We start from the raw sequence: 23,974 nt of genomic DNA, 5'->3' as shown, positions 1-23,974 counted from the left end.
AAAATCATCATTTGTTTCAGATATTTCTCGGTGAGGGTGGATGTGCATTAAATTTATGGCCTCTGAAATTTATTCCTGATTTTGGTAACTTTGGCAGTGAACACAGAACGTGTGGCTCTGTGGTATTTACTGAAAGTAGGTTATTAAATAATTGCTTCTAAAATGAATAATCCTAAGGTCTGGAAATGTAAAGTCATTTTATTTAGAATGCTTACAATTAAGAGGAATTAATAGACCAAGGAAACAAAAACTCCATATAAACAGCTGTTTCTTTGTAGTTGAAAGTCTTAGACGACGGATCGTTTTCAGTCTACACAGATAAACATAAAGCAGATAAATTATAAAACAAAATGAATTATAGGTTGACTGCCATAATTCTGAGTTTACTGCTTCAGTCTTTTTTCCCCCTCTTTGTAACCATTGAAGGTCATGCAGTGCATAAAACAACACATACCTAAATCAGGTTATTGCAATACCCAAGATGATACTGATACAGGATAATTCTGTTATTTGAGTGGGGAACTTTGTCAGATGTCAGATAAGCACAGAGTTCCAAGTTAACTCCTGGGAGGGACAAGATGGAATTTTCAGATAACTGAACTTTAATTTCATTCAGTTTTGGAGATGGAAAAGGTTTATTAGATAAGCTTTCCTCTTGGTACTGGAGCTGTATGTGTGTGTATAAATATATATATACATGCATAATATATACGTGATTGTATATATGTGTATGTGTATATAAGCTGAATATGCCTTTACTGTAGTCTCCACAGAAAACTTGAATCAAATTTATTAAATGTGTTAGCTTTCATAAATTTAAATTTTTGCGTTCATGAAGCAAGAAGTTTTTCAATCAAGAAGTTTATATAATATCCCTATGGCCCTATTTATATATGGTTTACTTAAGAGGGCTAGTGGTTAATGTTTCAAAATTAGTCTTGGATAATAGCCATTGCTTATGTTATTGTTTCTTTGGAGTATTCAGACTTACTGAATTGCATTGTTCCCTTATTCTCTGAAATAAAATTAATTTGTCACATTTAATAATTTTCTAACAGTTCATCTTACACTGGGCTTTAGAAACACTCTAAAAGATGACAATTATTTGCCCTTTTATCCCTCTTACATTTTATCCTGCTTGGCTCTCCTTTTTCTTTCTGACAAAGAGGCACATTGCATATGATCAGGTGCCTCCACTTTAGAGTCACAGAGATGTGGGTATGAATCCTAGTTCCGGCACCTTTGAGCTGTGTGACAGAAGGCAAACTTTTAAAGGTCTGATTCTTAGTTTCCTCGTCTGTAAAATGGAGATAATAACTGTAGCATCCTCACAGGACTTTTTTAAAGGATTAAATAAGTTAAAAGCATGACAGTCACTTAACACAGGGTCTGACACATAGTAGCACACTCATTTATTATTTGTGTTTTATTAATGCAATTATTGTTGCTGATCTGTGGTTACAATTTTTTTCTGAAATCAACTTCCTAGAGTAAATTTGTTTTACTGAAGTTGATCACCTGAATTCCTTTGACCCTGGTCGAACCATCCGTTTTAGCCCCTTTGTCTCTCTCGTCAGAGAATAAAGCCAGGTGATCACACTCCACTCCTGTTATCACAGTAGAGCAGGCTTTCAGAAGATCCTAGAGAGGCAAAGTAAGGAGCCCAGGTTTTGGAATCAGAATGCTTGTCTCCAAATCCTGTTCTACCTCTTATTAGTGGGATAGCCTTAGGTGTATTACTTAAACCTGCTGGGCCTCACTTTGCTTCTCGGTAAAATAGGATTAATAATACCTATCTTGACCAGGCACAGTGCCTCACACCTGTAATCTCAGCGTTTTGGGAGGCTGAGACGGACAGATCACTTCAGCCCAGGAGTTCAAGACCAACCTGGGCAACATGGTGAAACCCTGTATCTACAAAAAAAAAATTAAAAAATTACCGGGCATGGTGTCATGCACCTATAGTTCCAGCTACTCCAGAGGCTGAGGTGGGAGGATCCGTTGAGCCAGGGACGTCAAGGCCTTGGTGAGCTGAGATCATGCCACTGCACTCCAGCCTGGGTGACAGAGTGAGACCTTGTCTCAAAAAATAAAACACCAAAATGTATCTTCATATGGCTGTTATGAAGAGTAAGTAAGTTAAAATATAAAAGAATGTAAAACTGTCTGGCACAGAGTATGTGCATCATAAATGTCAGCTATTATTGTAGCTCCTGCTGTTTTTATCTATTTAGTTCTCCAAGGCTTTGTTCTTAACAATGTTAATTTGTAAAATAATAATAGCCTCTTGGTTCAGTTTCTCAGACTGTTTGTAACATCCTTTTCAGATCCAGTTCAGTACAAGAAACCATTGTTGAATGCCTACTATGTATTAAGTACTATGGGGGACATATATCAGTAAGGCATATTCTCTTCTCTCCAGGAACTTATAAACTGGTAGGAGAAGTAAGATGTTCAAGGGCTACTATTACACAAGGCAAAATATTATACTTTTTCCTAACATATAAAAGGTAGCTCACAGGAGGCCTAGAGTAACTGAATGCTGTGGAGTGAGTGGGGAAGTTCAGATGAACAGGGTAGGCATTTCCAGGTGAAGTGAATAAAAGGTAGGAAAAAATTCATGGTACTTGAGGAAGAGTAACTGGCCAGCCTTGATTAAGATAACTTAAAATGGGAGAGAGACACTACAGGCAAGGACACAGCCAGGGAGCTACCACTGCAGCATGGGAAAACATGGCAGGGTAAAATTGATAAGAGGGGAGTGTGAGTGTGAGGAAGTAGAGTTGAAGTTGGCCCAGACATTTAAAAAATACTGGGAAAGATAGTGATATCATTAAAGAAGTAAGAAGGATGGGAAGGGGATTAGGTTTTTGGGAGGAAAACAAGTTTGGCTTTGGATCTACTGAATTTGAGATGTAGGCAGGCGCATGTTTATGGTTCTGCGATTCTTGGACGCCTCCCTAAAAACTGCTCTGTGGATAGAAAAAGGCAGATATTAAGATGATTCCCAGTAGATTCCGGTTCCTTTCATATGTGACTTGGAAGGCCCCTACACTTGAAGACTTAATTATTTAAGGAGGCTTTCCTTGGCCCGTGGGATCCTCCTAACCCTCCTTCTCTGAACGTTTTCTTTTTTTTTCTTTTTTTTAGATGGGGTCTTGCTCTGTCGCCCAGGCTGGAGTGCAGTGGCATGATCTCAGCTCACTGCAACCTCTGCAGTTTCTCATTTAGTCTCTGAATGACAGCTGTGCCATCGTCATTCTGCGTAGTTTGTAGTTGTAACACCCTTTAGGTTTAACTGGCTTTTGAAAGAAAGATAGTTGATTTTTTTTTTTTTTTTTTTTTTTTCCTGAGACAGCCTCTCACTCTGTTACCCAGGCTGGAGTGAGAGAGAGAGTAGTGTGATCTCGGCTCACTGCAACCTCTGCCTCCCAGGTTCAAGCAATTCTCCTGCCTCAGCCTTCTGAGTAGCTGGGACTACAGGCGCGTGCCACCACACCCGACTAATTTTTGTATTTTTAGTATAGACGGGGTTTCACTGTCTTGGCCAGGCTGGTCTCGAACTCCTGACCTTGTGATCTGCCCGCCTCAGTCTTCCAAAGTGCTGGGATTACATGTAGGCATGAGCCACTGCGCCTGGCTGATAGTTGATTTTTAACTTTAAAAAAATCCCTATTAAGTTGTTTCATTAAGCAGTATTGCCAGAGTGAAAATAAGAGAAACACCCATCAGTCTCCCCTAGCCCGGATGTGCTTTGAGTCATCTAGCTCAATTGTTTCACCTCAACAGAAAAGGCTCTAAGTGAAGAGAAAGAAGAAAAACAGAGGCATATTAATGGTAAAATATTTTCTAGGCTAGAAAAAGGCATTGCTTGGTGAAATGGCTATAATTTTTAGATACAAAAGAAAAAGTTTACAAATAGTACTTCCTGATCTGTGTGAGTAGTTCTTTCATTCAGTATACTTATGGTGGTAAACATTTGTTAAGCGTAGAGCATCTGGAAAGCTTTTTTGCTGGGTGATGGTCCTCATTATGATATTTTGAGTTTGGAATAGGTGTTTTTAAAAAAGTTTTAGGAGGAGGACTCAGTGTTTTGGAGGTTTTGAGCAAAGGGCAAGACTCTGGTGCTTTGTGGATTGTTATCGCCCTGCAAGACCCTTCGCAACTTCCTCTCACCGCCCACAGCAGAATACGGAAACTCTGCTGTATCAGGCCACTTCTGCAATTACAGACAGTTGCACTTCAAGGGGACCCTTCTTTCACACTACATCCTTCTGTTTTAGACTTTTTTTTGCATTTGAAAATGTGTTTTTTGAGGTGGAATACCCAACTGACCCCTCATCTCTCCTCTCTCTCTGCTGTCCTACAGTGCTACAGTTGAAACTCCAGCAGCGCCGGACCCGGGAAGAACTGGTGAGCCAAGGGATCATGCCGCGTAAGTGCCTCTCTCTCTCAGCATTTGGTAGATTGCTTTTAGGACATGACTGTGTTTACTGAGTATGCCATGGGAAGCATCTAACATAAAACAAGGATGATGGGTTTTATTTTCCACTCTTTTCTTTCTCATGACTTTCCAAGTTTAGAGCTCAATCACTAAATAGTTAAGATAACTAATTGATCAAGTTCAGTGAAACAAACTGGGTTTAAAGGGTCAAACCTGGTTTAAATTAGGTGTAAAGGGTGCCACTGAATTTTCCTTTACTTTGGAATTGCACCTTTGAAAGAGTTTTCACTCTGTTATACTTCCCTTTATAGGAGGGGCAGATCTTGAGCTGGGGTATTGTGAGGAAGAACCACTTCTCGCATATGCTTTGCCTTCATGTTCTGGTTCTTAGGAAGAGAAACCTCTTTTCTGGTATTTTGAATCAACCACAGTTTTATGTAGAGTGAGATCCTGAGATACTCTAAGGCTGGCCTGGGTGTGAGCATGGCTGAGTAGAGTCGTTGATGGCGCTGTCACAGCACGGGGCTCAGTGGGTGCAGAAGTCCATCCCTTAGGGGAAAAATGAAACCAAACCTTGGAACCTGTTAGAAGTAAGGAAATTTGCCTTTAATACCAACAGCATTATAAACAGAGCTGAAACTGGAGCTGGTGAGGTTTTGATCTTTCTGACATTTCTTTTTTAAATCATCAGCAGAGAACATAGGCTCTCTCTCTTTTCTGTTTGTATGTTATCACTACTTGGATACACCATAAGTCAAAAAACAATCATACAACTTCTGGCTTCATGGTGGGAGAACTGATGTTTTTCACTTTAACTCAGTATCTGCTGGCTGACTGCTACCGTATTTTCCTAGCTCTCATTCATTCATTCATTCATTCATTCATTCAAAATCTTTGAGTACCTAATATGTGATAGTTGATACAGCAAGATAAATCCGGTTCTTGCTCTCAGGTGATTTATATTTAGAAGGGCAAGACTAGTAGTAGACAAGAAATTTCAGAGCAGGGATCACCTTGAAATGCAATTGGTAAGTTCAGAGCATGGTAAGTACTATCAAGTAAATTAACTGATTGGTGTGTTAATAAGTAATAGGAATAAGATGGGGTCACTTTGAATAAGATGTTGAAGAAAGGCCTCACTGAAGAGGAAAGATTTGAGCTGAGATCTAAAGGATCAGATGAAGCTGGCCATTCAGAAAGCAGGAAGAGGGCTCAGAGAAGAAAAAGCAAGTGTCTGGGCCTGGTGCAGGCCAGAAGTTGGTGTGTTTGGAGATCATCAAGTAAGCCAGTGTGGCTGGGGCATGGTGGAGAGAGAGAAGGGGCAAGTGAAGATGGATAAGGTGGGCAGGGCTAGAGCCAGGGCATTATCACCCACATGGAGGAGGTGGATTTGGCTTTTAATTTTAATTTTATTTTTTTTGAGACGGAGTCTTGCTCTGTTGCCCAGGCTGGAGTGCAGTGGCACAATCTCAGCTCACTGCAAGCTCCACCTCCTGGGTTCACGCCATTCTCCTGCCTCAGCCTCCCAAGTAGCTGGGAGTACAGGTGCCCACCACAGCGCTGGCTGATTTTTTTTTTTTTTTTTTTTTTTTGTATTTTTAGTAGAGACGGGGTTTCACCGTGTTTCACCATCAAGCCAGGATGGTCTTGATCTCCTGGCCTCGTGATCCTCCTGCCTCAGCCTCCCAAAGTGCTGGGATTACAGCCTGAGCCACCGTGTCCGGCCTTCATTTTAATTTTTAAGAGATAGGGTCTTGCTATGTTGTTCAGGCTGGACTCAACCTCCTGGGCTCAAGCAATCCTTTTGCCTCAGGCTCCTTAGTGGCAGGGACTACTGGTGGGCATCACCATGCCCAGCTGGATTTGGTTTTAAGTGCAATGGAAAGCCATTGAAGGCTTTTAAGCAAGTCAGAATGGACCTACCACAATAGTGATAGGGTCCATTTCTAAGAGAACCTTATAACAAGTGTAAGAAGCCTGGGGTCTATTTCTTTTAACTTTTTTTTTTTTTTTTTTTGAGACAAGTTCTTGCTCTGTCATCCAGGCTAAAGTGCAATGGCATGATCATGGCTCACTGCAGCCTCCACCTCTCTGGCTTTCAAGCAGATCTTCCCACCTCAGCCTCCTGAATAGCCCTGGGACTATAGGTGTGAGCCATTATGCCTGGCTAATTATTTTTACTTTTTATAGAGATGGAGTCTACCTGTGTTGCTCAGACTGGTCTTGAACTCCTGGGCTCAAGCGGTCCTCCTGCCTAACCCTCCCAAAGTGCTGGGATTACAGGTGTGAGCCACATTGCCCAGCTTGGGGTCTATTTCTATCCTAAACATCAGCCCAGGGAGCTTAAGTCCCAAATTAATCTTTTTGTTTACTGCAGTTCACTGCCAGACTATTTACCTACATTATGCTGTCGTCATCTGTGGCCCTCCAGTGAAGGACTCTCTACCCCCAGTTAAAGTGTTAGGTGGCTTGTTCATTGTATCAGCAATGTGATCAGGTAGGGCAATGCTGTGCTTTACAAAACACTCCAAACCTTCCAGTCCATACTGTGGAGAAACAAGATAGCTACCCAGTTTCTCATCTACTTGTCCCTTTCACCAAGGACATCATATACTTAGTGTCTACTTTGTGCCTAGGGTAGTCCTAGATGCTACCAAGATTAAAGAAGTAAGAGGCATGGTACCTGCCCTCAAGACATTGAACAGCCAAAATTTGGGCTGCCAAAATGTACCCAAAACACAAAATAAAGAGCAATTCAGTGCTGACACGTGGGATACTAACTGTAATTACAGCACTAATTCTGAGAGCATAATGCTACTTCTCAGGACCTGTAGTATGTTCAGGATCTAAAAGCAGTGCACAGATTGAGTGCCCTGCATTCTTTCTCCTGTCTTTCGTGTAGTAACAGGGGCTACTGGAGATCATTGTTTAATAGGATTTATCTATTAGTCTCCTTACTTAGCATTTCTTGTAATATTTTATGTTGTTAAGACAAATGGGCCAGGCGCGGTGGCTCACGCCTATAATCCCAGCACTTTGGGAGGCCGAGGAGGGTGGATCACCTGAGGTCAGGAATTCCAGACCAGCCTGGCTAACATGGTGAAACCCTGTCTCTACTAAAATACAAACATTAGCCAGTCATGGTGGCGCACCTGTAATCCCAGCTACTCAAGAGGCTGAGGCAGGAGTATTGCTTGAACCTGGGAGGCGGAGGCTGCAGTGAGCCGAGATTGCACCACTGCACTCCAACCTAGGCAACAGAGTGAGACCCCATCTCAAAAAACAAAAAAAAAAGACAAATGATGCTTTGGTTATTGCGGTTATCTGCTTATATGCTTGTATCTCCTACTAGACTATGATCTCTTTGAGAAAGTATCATTTATATATATATATATATTTTATCAGTCCCCAGTGCCTGGCACTGAATGAAGGAATGAATGAAGACAGCCAGTTGTAAAGTGCAGTGTGTGCATGTGTGTATGAGAGAGAGAGAGTCCGACAAACTGAAATAGATACCACTGTATTGAAAACCTGTTGGAATTCTGGGCATGGAGTTTGAAACAACACTCCCATTCTGTCAGAAGCCCGGATTCTAAAATTGTCCTGAATATCTAATTGTATACTTTGGGTTGTTCTCTGTGTCTGTGAAGTGAGAATAATTGCCTTTCCTGTGGGAATAGAAATGACCTGCTTCTATGAGAATATTGCATTTTCCCATATACCAAGATCCACCTTCAGCTATGGACATAGTCTTGTTATCAGCTTTTCTAGAGAAGGAAGTAGGTAAGAAATGCTTAGATTATGAGAGAGAATGTTGAGGACTGGGAATAGTTTCAGGTGTGAATTTCCTCCTCATTTACGTCCCTGTTGGTACATGGATAGGGTCTCGTGTTCCCAAAAACGAGGCTCTTTTTTTTTTTTTTTTTTTTTTTGCCAGACCCCTACCTAGTGAGTAACCCTCCCTCACCACTACCCTGTGTCCCCCAACTCCTGTTGTAATCTCCAACATCCTCTGCTGCCCCGACACCCTGTCATCCTGCTGACTCACACTAACCCCACTCCTCACCCTCCACTCCATACCTTTTAATTAATTAATTTATTTTTTGAGACAGAGTCTCACTCTGTCGCCCAGGCTGGAGTGCAGTGGCACGATCTCAGCTCACTGCAACCTCTGCCTCCTGGGTTCAAGCAATTATCTCGCCTCAGCCTTCCCGAGTAGCTGGGACTATAGGCGTGCACCAGCTAATTTTTGTATTTGTTGTATTTTAGAGATGGAGTTTAGCCATGTTGGCCAGGGTGGTCTCAAACTCCTGACCTCAAGTGATCTGCCCACCTCGGCCTTCCAAAGTGCTGAGATTACAGGCATGAGCCTCCACGCCCAGCCAGCCTGAGGTGTTTCTGAAAACAGCTCTCAGATTTAAGTTTGTTGTACAACTTAGGAGGTAGGCAGAGCCCTCAAGCTGAAGGAATGGGCACTTTAGTTATGGCTGTATTTTGTCTCATCATTTCTGGTTGGTATCTTTTATCAAATTCTTCTCTTTTGAATTTTGCTGCCTCCAGGAAGGAAAAAACCCATCTACCTCATCTTCCAGAATACTTGCACATAGTTACCATGTAGGACTGGCTGTCAGTCCTGACATGGTCATATCTGTAGGACACAGTGTGCTTCAGTGGTTCCCTTCCCTTCAGGGTTGTTCTGTTTCTATATGTCATTCAGTGTTGGGGTATGACCTTTCCATAAAGTTTAAGGGATTAAAGAATCCCCTAATTCCTACATACCTCTCTGTACTGCTTGATATGCTCTGTTCATAGCATCTCAACTGTGAGATATAGAAGTTGGTTTCTGATGTGCTATTAAACAGAATCATTTCGCAGTATTCTTTATTCTCATCATGTAAACATAAGTTTCAAATTTAACATCACTTAACTCTACCAAATACAGAGTGCCAGATAGCAGAGGCTTATATAGTCTAGGCCCTAAATTTTCAATAATGATGTCTCGCACATATCTTGAGGGAGAGGACAGATGGCAGAGATAGGGAGCTGGTCTTGAAATCCAAAGATTAAGACCAGGAATGCCACTGTATCCAGGATGAAGACGCACAGAAGAAACTGGTCATGTTTGGTACACTTTGTTCTCAAAGCTTCCCCTGCAGCCTTTCTCTTTGATGTTTAAAGGTGTACAGGGTCATAAGGTTAAGGTGAAAATTAAGAAAAACGTTCTGGCATGAGAGCTGTTGCAGAGGATAACCTTTCAAAGGAAAACATGGAAGTTTTTCTGACCTAGACAAATCAGAAAAGGGTCTCCTCCTGTATTCTTTCTGGATGTGAGAGAAGCTTGTTTGTCTCTTGTCAGTCTTTTATAATTGAGAATCCTTGAAAAAAAGCGTAGAGTACCATGTTTCTAATGCTACAGTTAACCCTCAATTTATTATTTTCCCATGTGCAAGTAGTAGAAAAACCTTGAATAACATGTGAGGAAATAATTATTTTTGTCGTATAGATCTTCGAAGACCTTGCTCTGTCTTCTTGACCGAGCTTGTTTTTTTCATTTTTAATGATGTTCCTGTGCACCCACAGCAGAGTTAAAATTTCTTCTTAAAAGTGCCAGGATTGATTACTACGGTCTCTCTCTGTCTGAAGTTGCAATTCTTTCTTTCTTTCTTTTTCTTTCTTTTCTTTCCTTTCTTTCTTTCCTTTCTTGACAAAATCTCACTTGCTCTCCCAGGCTGGAGTGCAGTGGTGCGATCTAAGCTCACTGCAACTTCCGCCTCCTGGGTTCAAGCGATTTTCTTGCCTCAGCCTCCCAAGTAGCTCAGATTACAGGGACCGGCCACCACGCCCAGCTAATTTTTGTATTTATAGTAGAGACGTGGTTTCGCCATGTTGGCCAGGCTGGTCTTGAACTCCTGACCTCAGGTGATCCGCCCACCTCAGCCTCCCAAAGTACTGGGATTACAGGTGTGAGCCACTATGCCTGGTCCTGCAATTCTTAATGATGTTTTTGTTATTTGTAACTTGGGAATCATTACTTACATTATTCTTCACCAAATATGCAACCTAGGTTTCAACATTCTTTTTCCTGAGTACATGTGAATGAAATACATTTTGGTAAAGCTCTTTTAAAACTAAATTTTTTAAAAAATGGATTAGGTTGTGACTCACTAATGAGATGTTCAGGATTTAGTAACCAGTAGACAGAATCTAGGACCTTAGGCTAGCCCAGTTTGTGCAGAGATAATAAAAGAAATCAAAGGATACAGAGACTACAACTTATTTTATGATAGGCTGAGCCGATATAATAACAGTAATGGTGATGATAAAGATATAAAATGAGCCAAAAGAAAACTTTTTATTTTTAAAATTTGTTTATATATATTTTTGAGACAGGATCTGGTTCTGTTATCCAGGCTGGAGTGCAGTGGCGCAATCTCAGCTCACTGCAACCTCTGCCTCCTGGCCCAAACCATCCTCACACCTCAGCCTTCTGAGTAGTTGAGACTACAGGTGCAGGCCAGCACGTCCAGCTAGTTTTTGTATTATTAGTAGAAATGCGGTTTTGCCATGTTGCCCAGGTTGGTCTCAAACTCTGGGCTCAAAGTGATCTGCCTCTCTCGGCCTCCCAAAGTGCTGAGATTACAGGCGTGAGCCACTGCAACTGGCCTAAGTTTAATTTTGTTTATTGAACAATCCCCGAACCAGAATAGGTACAGAGAGGCTCCCCTGAATCTTTTAAAATAGATTTTATTTTTTTTACAGAAGTTTCAGTTTCACAGCAAAGTTGAACAGAAGATAGAGATTTTTCATATACCCCCCTGCTAAAAATTATAAGTAATTTTTAGTTTTTCAGTTTTTATAACCCCTGGAAAGATAAACCAACTTCCTAAATCTTCAGTGTTTCTTGTAATAAGACCGGAAGGGGTTATGATTTGACATTGTCACTATCAGGCTATCTTTATTAAATACTTGGATGGGCTGAGCCTGGTGGCTTATGCCTGTAATCCCAGCACTTTGGGAGGCTGAGGCGGGTGGATCACTTGAGGTCAGGAGTTCGAGGCCAGCCTGGCTACCGTGGCGAAACCCAGTCTCTACTAAAAATACACACACAAAAAAATTAACCAGGCGTGGTAGTGCATGCCTGTAGTCCCAGCTACTTGGGAGGCTGAAGCAGGGGGAATTGCTTGAACCTGGGAGGTGGAGGTTGTAGTGAGCTGAGATTGCACCACTGTACTCCAGTCTGGGCGACAGGGTGAGACTCCATCTCATAAATAAATACATACATACATACATACATACATACTGGGATGCCATGGGATCTTTTTGTTGTTGTTGTTGTGTCCCCCACCTCCTGTTGTAATCTCCAACATCCTCTGCCACCCCGATACCCTGTCATCCTGCTGACTCCCACTAACCCCACTCCTCACCCTCCACTCCATATCTTTTTTTTTTTTTTTTGAGACGGCGTCTGGCTCTGTCACCAGGCTGGAGTGCAGTGGCGCGATCTTGGCTCACTGCAAGCTCCACCTCCCGGGTTCACACCATTCTCCTGCCTCAGCCTCCCAAGTAGCTGGGACTACAGGCATCCGCCACCATGCCTGGCTAATTTTTTGTATTTTTAGTAGACACGGGGTTTCACCGTGTTAGCCAGGATTGTCTCTATCTCCTGACCTCGTGATCCACCCGCCTAGGCCTCCCAAAGTGCTGGGATTACAGGTGTGAGCCACCTTGCGCGGCCACCATGGGATCTTTTCTCCAAGTTATGAATTCAAAAGAACTATCTGCTAGACCAGCCCTGTCCAATAGTATGTTAAGTGAAGATAGAACTATTTCTATAACACTAACCATTAGCCGCATGTGCTGTTGAACATACTTGAGTTGAAAAACTGATTTTTAATTTTTATTTAATTTTAATTAATTTAGATTTAAATAGGCACATGTGGCTATTCTAATTAAATAGTCACATTTGGCTAGTTGCTACTGTATTAGAAAGTGGAGTTTTAGGCCAGGCACAGTGGCTCACGTTTGCAGTCCCAGCACTTGGGGAGGCCAAGACAGGGAGGTCTCTTGAGCTCAGGAGTTTGAAACTAGCTGGGGCAAGATAGACCCCCATCTCTCCAAAAAGTTTTTAAAAATTAGCCAGGCATGATATCACATGCTTGTGGCCTCAGCAACTTAGTAGGCTGAGACAGGAGGACGGCTTGAGCCTTGAACCCAGAAGGTCGAGGTTGCAGTGAGCTGTGTTCATGCCACTGCACTCCAGTCTGGATGACAGAGCAAGACCCTGTCTCAAGATAAATACACAAATATATACATACATACATATGAACAAAAGAAAGAGAGTCTTAGACCTTGCTCTGTTACTTAGGAGTTAGAAGACTTTGGGCAACTCAGTAACTTTTCTGAACTCCCAGTTTCATATAGTTGGGATAATAACCCATCTTAAAGGTTACTCACAGAATTAGTTACCCATGGAGTGATAACTTACCCACAGAGTTAGTTTGGAGATCAAATGAGATGATGTATTGTTCATGCTTTTGAAATGTAGGAAGTAATATTCTCATTTAAGAATGGAGAAGCTTGGATCCACCATCTTGATGTTGTGACTAAGAAAGCAGCTTTAATATATATACACACACACCTACCTCTAAGTTATGTCAAAACTAGTATTTAGGAATGGAACTGGGCTGGGTGTAGTGGCTCATGCTTGTAATTTCAGCACTTTGGGAGGCCAAGGTGAGTGGATTGCTTGAGCTCAGGAGTTCGAGACCAGCCTGGACAACATGGCGAAATCTCATCTCTACAAAAAATACAGAAATTAGCCGGATGTGGTAGCAAGTGCCTGTAGTCACAGCTTAGGAGGCTGAGGCAGGAGGATCGCTTAGCCTGGGAGCTGAGATTGTGCCACTGCACTCTAGCCTGGGCAGCAGGCCTCCCTCACACCCCCACCCAAAAGGAATAGGAACTGTTTTCCAATAAATACAGTTCTTAATTTTACTTTCTTTCCTATCAGTGGATTAAAAGACAATTGCTATAAATTGTTAGAAATCAAAGAACCGCTAGTCAGCATGGTACTACTCTGTTAAGATCATTCTCCTTTTGGTCATATATTAGCAGGACTGTCATTTTATTAGCTTGCCCTCTTCCTGGGAGTAGATGTTTCTTTTTAACCTCTTTCTCTTGAAACCAAACAAACAAGTGGCTGTGTTAGAAATGTTTTTAAATTTCTGGGCAACTTACCAAGAGACAGAAATGTTTACCGGTGGGAATGCAGTAGTGATTCCAGGGCAGATGAGGGTTTGGTTTGAGAGTCATCTGTCCTCCACCCGCACTCCTATTTTTTTTTAACAATTTTTTTTTAACTAAAATTGTAGGTTTCAAGAAAATATCACTTGTTTGCTTTTAAGTGGAGTGTTACACTCCACTTAATCTATCAGAGACATTAGGTCTCAGTGGATACTTCATCAGTGAGTGAGTTTGGCTGGGGACTAAGGCAAGGGCAAATCCTCTCTCTCTGGGCCTTTATCATCTCTCATATGCTCTAGTCCTTTTGGGAGTTACTGAAAGCTCTATGTGATCATCTCTCAACTGCTGCCCCTGTGTGTCAAAGAAGCTTGGCTATGATCCACCCAGTGCACCTTTCCAATAGGAGCCCAGAAAAGGCTTTCCCCAAACCCTGCAGTTGGCCCTCTGCCCTAGTCCGGTCAGTGCCCTCGGACTCCCGCTTCCGTCAGAGCTCAGTTGCAGGATATGATGGTGTAACCCATTTGATGATCGTTTCCTTATCTTTTCTTTCTTTAAGAAGCAGAGAACCCCACCTAGTGAGATGATGTGTCCTCATTACAGGAATGTGACTGTGTAATTGTATTTGAATCCCTAGTTTAAGTTGCGTTTGATAAACATCATAGTGAAACATGTTTTCCAGAAGTGAGGCTGACCTGATCCCTAGAGTTGAAGCTGAGAGAAAATTGTGTTAGGTATATGGCTTCAGGAATCTTCCCTTTTAACACAGGAGAAGGCACATCACTCCCAGGCATTTTATGTTGCATTTGTGTCAACGTCCTTGTCTCTCTTCTGCTATTGTAGGGTGTGTTTCTACCTCAGTGATCAGTGACTAGCATAGAACCTCCTTCTTCGCCAGTTGCCAACAAATCCTAAAATAATACTCTGCAGTGAGTGGTGTGTTCGTGTTCTGAGTGTATTCATGGTTCGGTCCGAAGAAGAATCCAACCATGAGCTGTGTTGAATAGGCCATAGAAAGTAGTCGTTGTCATCATCTTTTTTTTTTTTTTTTTTTTTTGAGAGAGGGTGTTGCTCTGTTGCCCAGGCAGGAGTGCAGTGGGACAATCTTGGCTCACTGAATCCTCTGCCTCCTGGGTTCAAGCAATTGCCTCGGCCTCCCAGGTAGCTGGGATTACAGGCGCCTGCCACCCACGCCCGGCTAATTTTTGTATTTTTAGTAGAGACGAGGTTTCACCATGCTCGAACTCCTGACCTCAGGTGATCCGTCCACCTCGACCTCCCCAAAGTGCTGGGATTACAGTCATGAGCCGTTGTGCCTGGCCGAAAGTAGTCTTCTTGATATGAGTTCTTGTTACAGCTTGATGTCTAAAAAGTACAGCAGTGTTAAGTTTCATTAATAGTTGGTTATTGAAGAATCTGAGATATCCAAGGCTAACTTCTTATCAAGAAGGTTATAACGTCACTTGTAGGTACTACTCACTATTTTACCTGAACAATACACGTCTTAAAGAATCACATGCCCAAGGGGAGTCCTGATAGATAACTGATGATGGTGATGATTTAAGTCTTCAGGCCAAGCGCGATAGCTTACGCCGGTAATCCCAGCACTTGGGGAGGCCGAGGCAGGTGGATCACGAGGTCAACAGATCAAGACCATCCTGGCCAACATGGTGAAACCCCTGTCTCTACTAAAAATACAAAAAATTAGCTGGGTGTGATGGCACGTGCCTGTCGTCCCATCTACTCGGGAGGCTGAAGCAGGAGAATCGCTTGAACCTGGGAGGCAGAGGTGGCAGTGAGCCGAGATCACACCACTGTACTCCAGCCTTGGCTACAGGGCGAGACTTTGTCTCAAAAAAAAAAAAAAAAAAACCAAACTTCAGCCAGGTGGGATGTTATTTGCAGGAGGGCACAGGTGATCTGGAGCTTGTATTCTAAACACATCACTTAGACATATTGATTATGGGGACTTCAGAAAGAGGCAGTAGCTTTTTTAAAAAAATTGGTTTGCACTTTGCCAAAAAGTATACTGGAGTGAAAATAGACTGATCCAGGGTCTTAGAGTGGGCTGTGGTATGAAAGCTAGATATAAACATGCCTGGCCTATGTCAAAGAGAAGCCTAGAAGGTCAGATTCACAATATTTGACCACTGGTACGTTAACCTTTTGGAATTCCCTGTGTCGATACTTGTGCTAAATGAGATTGTGTGCTCACCTGTCTCAGTCTTGAGCCTCTTTAACCATCAGTGGGTCAAGAGCAGGAGATGCTGGAGCAGTTTGCATTCTTGGGAAGGAAAAGATTGCGCATCCTGCGTCTCCACTTCTTACATTCATTCTTGGGAGTTGGTCTTCCTGCTGGTTTGGGTGGGGGTGATAGCCGGTGCCAAAACAGTGGTGGCGGCAAGCGTGCATACCAAAACAGGATGTGTATGAAGAACGCTTTATGACTGTTAGTTTGGATCCTTGCTTGCCCCAGAATATGCAGTCTCTTCTCCACACCCCGCCACCCAAATTCTTTCATTGATTCACATGAACTTAGTTTTGATGCTCATTTATCATGGTCAGTCTCTCGAACTGTTGACAACTCTTTGGTTCATGGTCTTTGTTAAAGGATTTTTGTAGGCATTTTAGTGTGTCAGTTAAAAACAGAAAGACAAAAAATGGAAGTCAAGCCTGGTCCAATTAGCTCTCAGCATTTGACTCCGTATACCTGCTGTTTCTTTCAGAATAGTAATAAAGAAAAAAAAGCTACATCAGTAACAGCCCTTAAGCTTAACATAGCTTCTAGCAGATGGCAAAGCACTTTCATTTTAATGCTAATAATTACTCAGTGCAGCAGTTAGTATAATTGCCATTTTGCAGATGAGGCTACTGAGCCTCAGAGGTGTCATGGGACTTGCTGTAGGTTACATGGGCACTGAAAGATAGGCAGACCCAATTCAGGTTTTCTGGCTGCAAACCCTGTGCTAATTCCTGAAAGTCACAGTTTATAGTGGTTCTTGTCCACATTGGAATTTTTGTGATGATAGCCTGCTATGCTTTCGCCAAAATTTCAACTTTAAAAAATCTTTGAAAATTGAAGAGGCCGGGGTGTGGTGGCTCAAGCCTGTAATCCCAGCACTTTGGGAGATTGAGGTGGGTGGCTCACTTGAGGTCAGGTGGTTGAGACCAGCCTGGCCAATATGATTGAAACCCTGTTTCTACTTAAAAAAAAAAAAAAAAAAAAAAAAAAAAAATTAGCCAGCTGTGGTGGCAGGCGCCTGGGAGGCTGAGGCAGGAGAATCACTTGAACCGGGGAGATGGAGGCTGCAGTGAGCCCAGATTGCACCACTGCACTCCAGCCTGGATGACAGAGTTAGACTCCATCTCAAAAATAAATAAATAAATACAGTATTAAAGAAAATTGAAAACAGCATCAAAGCAGGACCCATAGTTGGTGAGATGAGGTGGTGGAAGTGTCATTTGTAAGCGCTTCAGTACAAGTGCTTTCAGGTTGCTGTTCATTTGAAGGCCATGGGCATCTTCTTTTGTCATAATAACCCTTTGGTACATCAGAGGTTCTTGATTTCTTTTGTGCCATATATTCTTCATAGGGAATCTTCCATATCCTCTCACAGTTGTCTAAGCAAGCACCTAAAATTCACATAGTTCCAGGGATCTATAGCTGCTCTAAAGTGGGTACAGTGTGCTCCAGGTTAAGAGATTCTGATCTACCTGGATGTGGAATCCTAAGAAAAATCCTGTCTAGTGCTAGTGTCAACCCTTACACACCAGTGACACAGCCAGCCTCTTCTGTCACTCAGTGTGTGAGGAACCCTCTCCATTCCCTGCACTACCGGTGCTCCTCACCTTTTGGGTGCTAAGACCAAGGACTACATTTCTGTCACTGGTTTCCATTGGGTGACTACCATGCCGCTGATAAAAATATCAGGGTGTGGAATCCATCCCATCTGAATTAGGCCCTAGCCAGGGTGTGAGGAAGATGGCAAAAAGCCCAGATTCTCTGACTCCCAGAAAAGTATGCATTGCAATGATCCTGAAAGGAGTCCAGGAAATTAAAGCTCTTTACCCACACGGCCAACAGAATTGACATTTTGAATCAAGCTGTTGAGAAAATTCAGCAAGTCCTTCTTTACTAAGTGTACTTTTAATCAGCACCTGGTATTATAGAATAAGCAAATACAATTCTTACTTTCTCGCCTCTTCTTTGCCTTTGTTAGATTAGGGAAGCAATGTTTTTCAAATTTAGTGGCTCTAGCATTACCCAAAGAGCTTACTAAAGATTATTCTTAAGGCCTAGGAATCTGCATTCTAAGATATTCTTGCACACCATAGACATTTTCATACAAATGATTCTTGAACTACACTTGGAGAAACCCTGGGCTGTGGACTGCTGGCCTCCTCCGCCTTTTCATTTTTAGTATGGCATAGAATATTTTTATTCTCTTCTTCCCAAGAGTTCTGAAGTAGAAGATTGCCCTGTCCCCATGATTCAAGAGTTAATGGCAAATTTCTGTTCTGTTCTTTTTTTTTTTTTTTCCTCATTTGGAGACTGAGTCTCGCTCTGTCACCCAGGCTGGAGTGCAGTGGCACAAGCTCGGCTGACTGCAAGCTCCGCCTCCTGGGTTCACGCCATTCTCCTGCCTCAGCCTCCAGAGTAGCTGGGACTACAGGTGCCCGCCACCATGCCCGGCTAATTGTTTTTGTATTTTTAGTAGAGACGGGGTTTCACTGTGTTAGCCAGGGTGGTCTCAATCTCCTGACCTCGTGATCCACCCGCCTCGGCCTCCCAAAGTGCTGGGATTACAGGCGTGAGCCACTGTGCCCGGCCGAGAGTTAATGGCAGATTTCTAAGACAGCTGACGCTTTTGCATATAAGATGACTGGGTACAGAAAAATTCTGAGCGTTCATCTCCAATGCTGGGAAAAGCCTGGCTTGCCTGCCTCTCTTATAGCTTTGTACCATATCGCTGGTCATTTTTGGCAAGTCAGTTAACTGCCTAAAGCTGTATGAGAAACTTTAATGCTAGGGCCAAAGGATGTGGCAAAAGACTCAGTTAACTTTGGATGGAGTTTGATTATACAGTGACTCTCTTTTCTGCTGTGCTGAAGGGAAAAGACATAGGAGTATTTGTGCCCCTTTGACATTCTCTGAGGTTAGATCTGAAGCCTTCCCTGCTGTCTCATTGCCAATATTAGAGAAAATGACAAGGCAGCATTTATTTCCAAAGGAATAGCTAGGAAAAGATGGCCAAATGTGAAAGACTAGATTAAAATCACTGTTGTCTGTTATTTATTTGGTAACCCGTCATGCATTTTGTTTCATCTTGGGGTTTTTTATTTAGAGACAGGTCTAGTTCTGTTGCCCAGGCTGGAGTGCAGTGGTGTGATCTTGGCTCACAGCAACCTTTGCCTCCTGGGCTCAAGTGATCCTCCCACCTCAGCCTCCCGAGTAGCTGGGATCACAGGGGTGTGCCACCACATCCAGCTAATTTATTTATTTTTTTGAGACAGAGTCTCGCTCTGTTGCCCAGGCTGGAGTGCAGTGGTGTGATCTTGGCTTGCTGCAACCTCCGCTACCCGGGTTCAAGCGATTCTCCTGCCTCAGCCTCCCGAGCAGCTGGGATTACAGGCGTGCACCATCACACCCAGCTGATTTTTGTATTTTTAGTAGAGATGGGGTTTCACCATGTTGGCCAGGATGGTCTTGATCTCTTGACCTCGTGATCCACCCACCTCGTACTCCCAAAGTGTTGGGATTACAGGCGTGAGCCACCACGCCCAGCCCCAGCGAATTTTTTTTGTAGAGATGGGGTCTCGCTAGCTTGAACTCTTGAGCTCAAGCAGTATGCCCTCCTTGGCCTCCCAAAGTGTTGGAATTACAACCACATCGGGCGTTTCACACACTTTGTTTTCTATACTCCTTTACCTTCTGCCACCTCTTGATGGAAATATATGTAAATAAAAAGATTTGGAATCAAAAGAGCCAGAGTCTAGTGTTCATTCTTAGTTGATTAGGATGTGATCTCAGGGAAGTCATTTCCCAACTGTAAAATGTGGAAAATAGTAAGTACTGAGAAGCTGAAGTGAGGTAATTTCTAACACATTGTGGAGGTTATTGGGGAAAACAAGGAGACCATTTTCAGCAAACCTGTTTATTTATGTTACCCTCAGAAGCCTTTTTGTCAGTGTCAAGGTTCGCAGGCACCATTCTACTTTATTTCTTCTCATTATAGTTCACAGTTTTACAGGGTCCTGTGTGGCTTTGTCTCCCTGTGTTTTCACCCACTCTTCTCCTTGTTTTCTGCCACCCTGGCCTCCTTGATGCCATGCAGGCAGGATCTCACTGAGAGCCTTTGCACATGCTGTTCTCTGCTTGGAGGGCTGTCTCCCAGAGGACTGCAGGGCTCACTCCCTTTTTTTACATCTCTCCTCCAATGTCACTGTTTTTTTCTTTTTTCTTTTTTTTTTTTGAAACAAAGACTCACTTTGTTACTTAGGCTGGAGAGCAGTGGCTCAGTCTTAGCTCAACCTCCTGGCCTCAAACAGTCCTCCTGCCTCAGCTCCCCCAAATAGATCGGACTACAGGTATGCACCACCATGCCTAATTTTTGTATTTTTCATAGAGGCGGAGTTTCACTATATTGCCCAGGCTGGTCTTGAACTTCTGAGCTCAAGCGATCTGCTTGCCTTGGCCTCCCAAAATGCTAGGATTACAGGCATGAGCTGCCACCTCCAGCCAAATGTCACCTTATCAGAAAGTCTTCCCCTGACCACTCCATATAAAATGACCTCACCCCATCACTCTGTCACTTATAACTTGCTTTATAGTTCTTCATAGCATATACTGCCTCCTACTGTGTTACATGTTTGTTTTATGTATATCTTTCTTCAATTGAATATAAGCTCCACGAAAACATGAATAACCCAACACTAAAACAGGGTCCGACACATATAGGCTCACAGATATTTATTGGAAGAATGAATGAGTAATGAACTGTTAGCACATCTGTAAGTAACCTCTTAGGGGACACATACCTCTGACTCCACTTTCTCACTTCTTATTCACTCTTTAATCTGTTGCAGTAAGTTTGTGCTTCCACCAATCCACTGGCATAGCTCTGAGACCACTGGCTATGTCCTAAGCATAAGTGATTCTCTGGAAACTTTATAAGCCTTATTTTGCCTGACTTCCCCACTGTTAGCGTCTCTCTCTCTTTCTGTCTACAGGCTTTTTCTTGAAGCTTACTCAGATAATAGCTTTGCCTCCTCCCCTCCTGCCTGTGTGGCCCTCCTCAGATTCCTGTGCTGGGCGGGCTCTCTTCCATGCCTATCCTTGAGTTCTGTGATTCTCCAAGACTGAGCACAGTCTCTCCCCCACTTCCCTAAGTTTACTCGCCCTGGATCACCTGTCTGGGAGTGTTAATAGCACAGCCATTCACCCAGTCATGCCAGTTTGTTCTTTTAAGTGGCCTCTTGAACATTACTAGAGTGATCATAAAAATGCAGTCCTTGCTATTTTGCAATTTTATTGAAAAAATCAATTTTGTAAAAATCAGTTCAGACAAGGATCATCAATAGATGCTAAAACCGTTATTAGGCAGTTAGTTGTGGGAAAACAGGATTTTCACATGGCTTCAAAATGATACCCCATAGATTATGTGTTAATTACAAAGACAGATCTGGTGTTACCTTTCAAACTTTTAGCACCATCACTGGTTATACAGCCTGATAACATGTGCCCCTTGATGTTAAGAAGTACATATACCTATGTTTTCTTCTTGCCAAAAAAGTTTAACCTAAATCTAATCATGAGGAAGCAAATTTAGAATACAGAACATTGTGCAAGACAAACAGCTTAGATACTTAAGTCAGTGTCATGAAAATGAAAAAGGTAGGAGTACTGTTCTAGATTGTGACCAAATTGACAACCAAATGCAGTGCATGATTGTTGATTAAATCTTGGGACCAGGTGTGGTGGCTCACGCCTGTAATCCCAGCACTTTAGAAGGCCAAGGCAGGCGGATCACGAGGTCAGGAGTTCGAAACCAGCCTTACCAACATGGTGAAACCCCGTCTTTACTAAAAATACAGAAAATTAGCCGGGCGTGGTGGCGGGTGCCTGTAATCCCAGCTACTCAGGAGGCTGAGGCAGGAGAATGGCTTGATCCCAGAAGGTGGAGGTTGCAGTGAGCCGAGATTGCACCACCGAGATTGTGCCATTGCACTCCAGCCTGGGCAACAGAGCAAGGCTCCGTCTCAAAACAAACAAAAAACCTTGGATTGGGGGAAAAATCTAAACAGCTATAAAAGAACATTTTTGGAGGCAGTTGAGGAAATTCAGATATGGACTGTAGGTTATATTGAATTAATTTTCTCAGGTGCTTTAAAAGTATCTTAGTTATATAAGAAAATGTCCTTATTCTTAGGAAATGTACACTGAAGAATTTAGGGGTAAAATGTCATAACTGATATCTGCAACTTTCAAGTGATTCCATAAGTGAAAAAAATTACGGTATATGAGAGAAAGAGAATAAATATGGGTAAAAGATAAATCTTTTAGCCATGGTCAATCTAGGTCGGAGTTATAAAGCTGTTCATTATTTGTTCTTTCAATGTTTCTATAAGTTTGAAAAGTGCAAAATTGAGGGAGGGAGGGGAGTTGTGAGAGTGTGTATGTTGGGGGTAATGAAATTAATATATGGCAGTCACCAGGTATATTCTTGATAATTTTTTTTATTTATTTGAGACAGGCTCTTATTCTGTTGCCCAGGCTGGAGTGCAGTGGTGTGATCACAGCTCACTGCAGCCTGGACCTCCCCTGCTCAGGCAATTCTTCCACCTCAGCCTCCCACGTAGCTGGGTTTGCCACCATGCCTGACTAGTTTTTAAATTTTTTTGTAGAGTGGGTGTTGCCACATTGCCCAAGCTGGTGCCAAACTCCTGGCCTCAAGTGATCCACTGGCCTTGGCCTCCCAGGGTGCTGGGGTTACAGGTGTGAGCCACTGCACCAGGCCCTCATTTTTTTTTTTTTTTAAACATAAAACATCAAGTCAGAAGCAACTCCCCCACCCACCTCCGTGCAGTTCTGATTATATCCTTCCCTTGCCACGTATCCCTCCCCTGATGAATGTGGTGGCTACACTTCGATCTCAGGATACAATCCTTAATAGCACATGAAAAATATTGTGCCACTTCCTTTGGGCTCCATGGTTTCTGATGAGAAATACGCTGTCATTCAAATTGTTTTTCTGTGGCTGTAAAGATTTTTTCTTTTAGTTTTCCAAAGTTTAATTATGGCGTATGTTACTATAAATTTTTTTCCAGTTTATCTTATTTGGGGTTTAACTTGGCTTGTTGAATCTGTAGACTTATGTATCTTGCCAAATTTGGGAAGTTTTCAGCAATTAATGTAAGAACTGTTTCAGCCCCACCCTCTTTTTCCTCTCTTTCAGCACTTCTGTGACACAATGTTAGATTTTTTATTAAAGTCTCACAGGGTCCTGGGGCTCTGTTCTTTTATTTCCCTTCCCCGGTCTCTTTTTCTTTCTGTTGTTCAGATTGGGTATTTCTATTCTGTATTCTGGTTCACTGAATCTTTCCTTTGTCTCCTTTATTCTGCTGTAATATGTTTGTAATATGTTAGGAGTCTCTGTATTTTCTTTCCTGTTTCAGCTGACCTTTTGGATCTGGTTCAATAGGGAAGGTGGGGATGGTGCCATCTCTTTATGACCAGGTGGAAATAGAAATTCAGGTTCCTCATTTGGCAGCCATTGACATTTGAGTTGGTGGTAGGAGAGGGACTTCTCATTTGGGGCAAGAGTTCCAGCTCCCAAGGTAGTCTGTATGCACACCATGGTGGGGGTGCATGCTGTTTACCACTGGGCAGTGGTGAAAGTCATGGCTCTCCACCAGCCCTCCTCTGACATCATCCAGCAGGGACTGGGAGAGGTGCCTTATGAATGCCAGGTAGGGAGGGGTGTTTGTAACTGGCTGGTGGGAATGAAAGCAGCTTCCTACTTGGCCCTCTATGACACCACCCCAGCCAAGGGTATTGGGGCATCTCATTACACCCTTGCAAGGATGGAAGTCTAGATTGCTAACTTGGCCTTTAGGGGGAGGTGGGAATGAGACCACCATTTTTTTCTGTGGTATTTGGAGTAGAACAAGTATCTAAAAGTTTTCTGTCGTGCTGGGCTGCCCTTTCCTAATCCTTTGGCTAGAGAGAACATATTTTGCTGGGGCTCTTTTTTGTCTGTACCCATTGGCATCTTTGGGTTGCCAGCATCT

At 42.8% G+C, this 23,974-nt stretch overlaps 1 protein-coding gene across 6 annotated transcripts in view; it reads left to right on the top strand.

Annotated features, from left to right (window-relative positions):
* Positions 1–23,974, top strand: part of MRTFA (myocardin related transcription factor A) — a 216,579-nt gene that overhangs the window by 158,537 nt on the left and 34,068 nt on the right. For all 6 annotated transcript variants that reach the window (XM_063722911.1, XM_054543505.2, XM_054543508.2 and 3 more), the window contains one exon: positions 4,370–4,435. In XM_063722911.1, coding sequence (XP_063578981.1) covers positions 4,429–4,435 — 7 coding nt within the window. In that variant the 5' untranslated portion in view covers positions 4,370–4,428. The remainder of the gene's footprint in view (positions 1–4,369; positions 4,436–23,974) is intronic.

This window comes from Pongo abelii, chromosome 23 (genome assembly GCF_028885655.2).
Source record: "Pongo abelii isolate AG06213 chromosome 23, NHGRI_mPonAbe1-v2.0_pri, whole genome shotgun sequence".
Classification (NCBI taxonomy): Eukaryota; Metazoa; Chordata; class Mammalia; order Primates; family Hominidae; genus Pongo; species Pongo abelii.
This window is presented reverse-complemented; position numbering and strand designations above follow the sequence as displayed.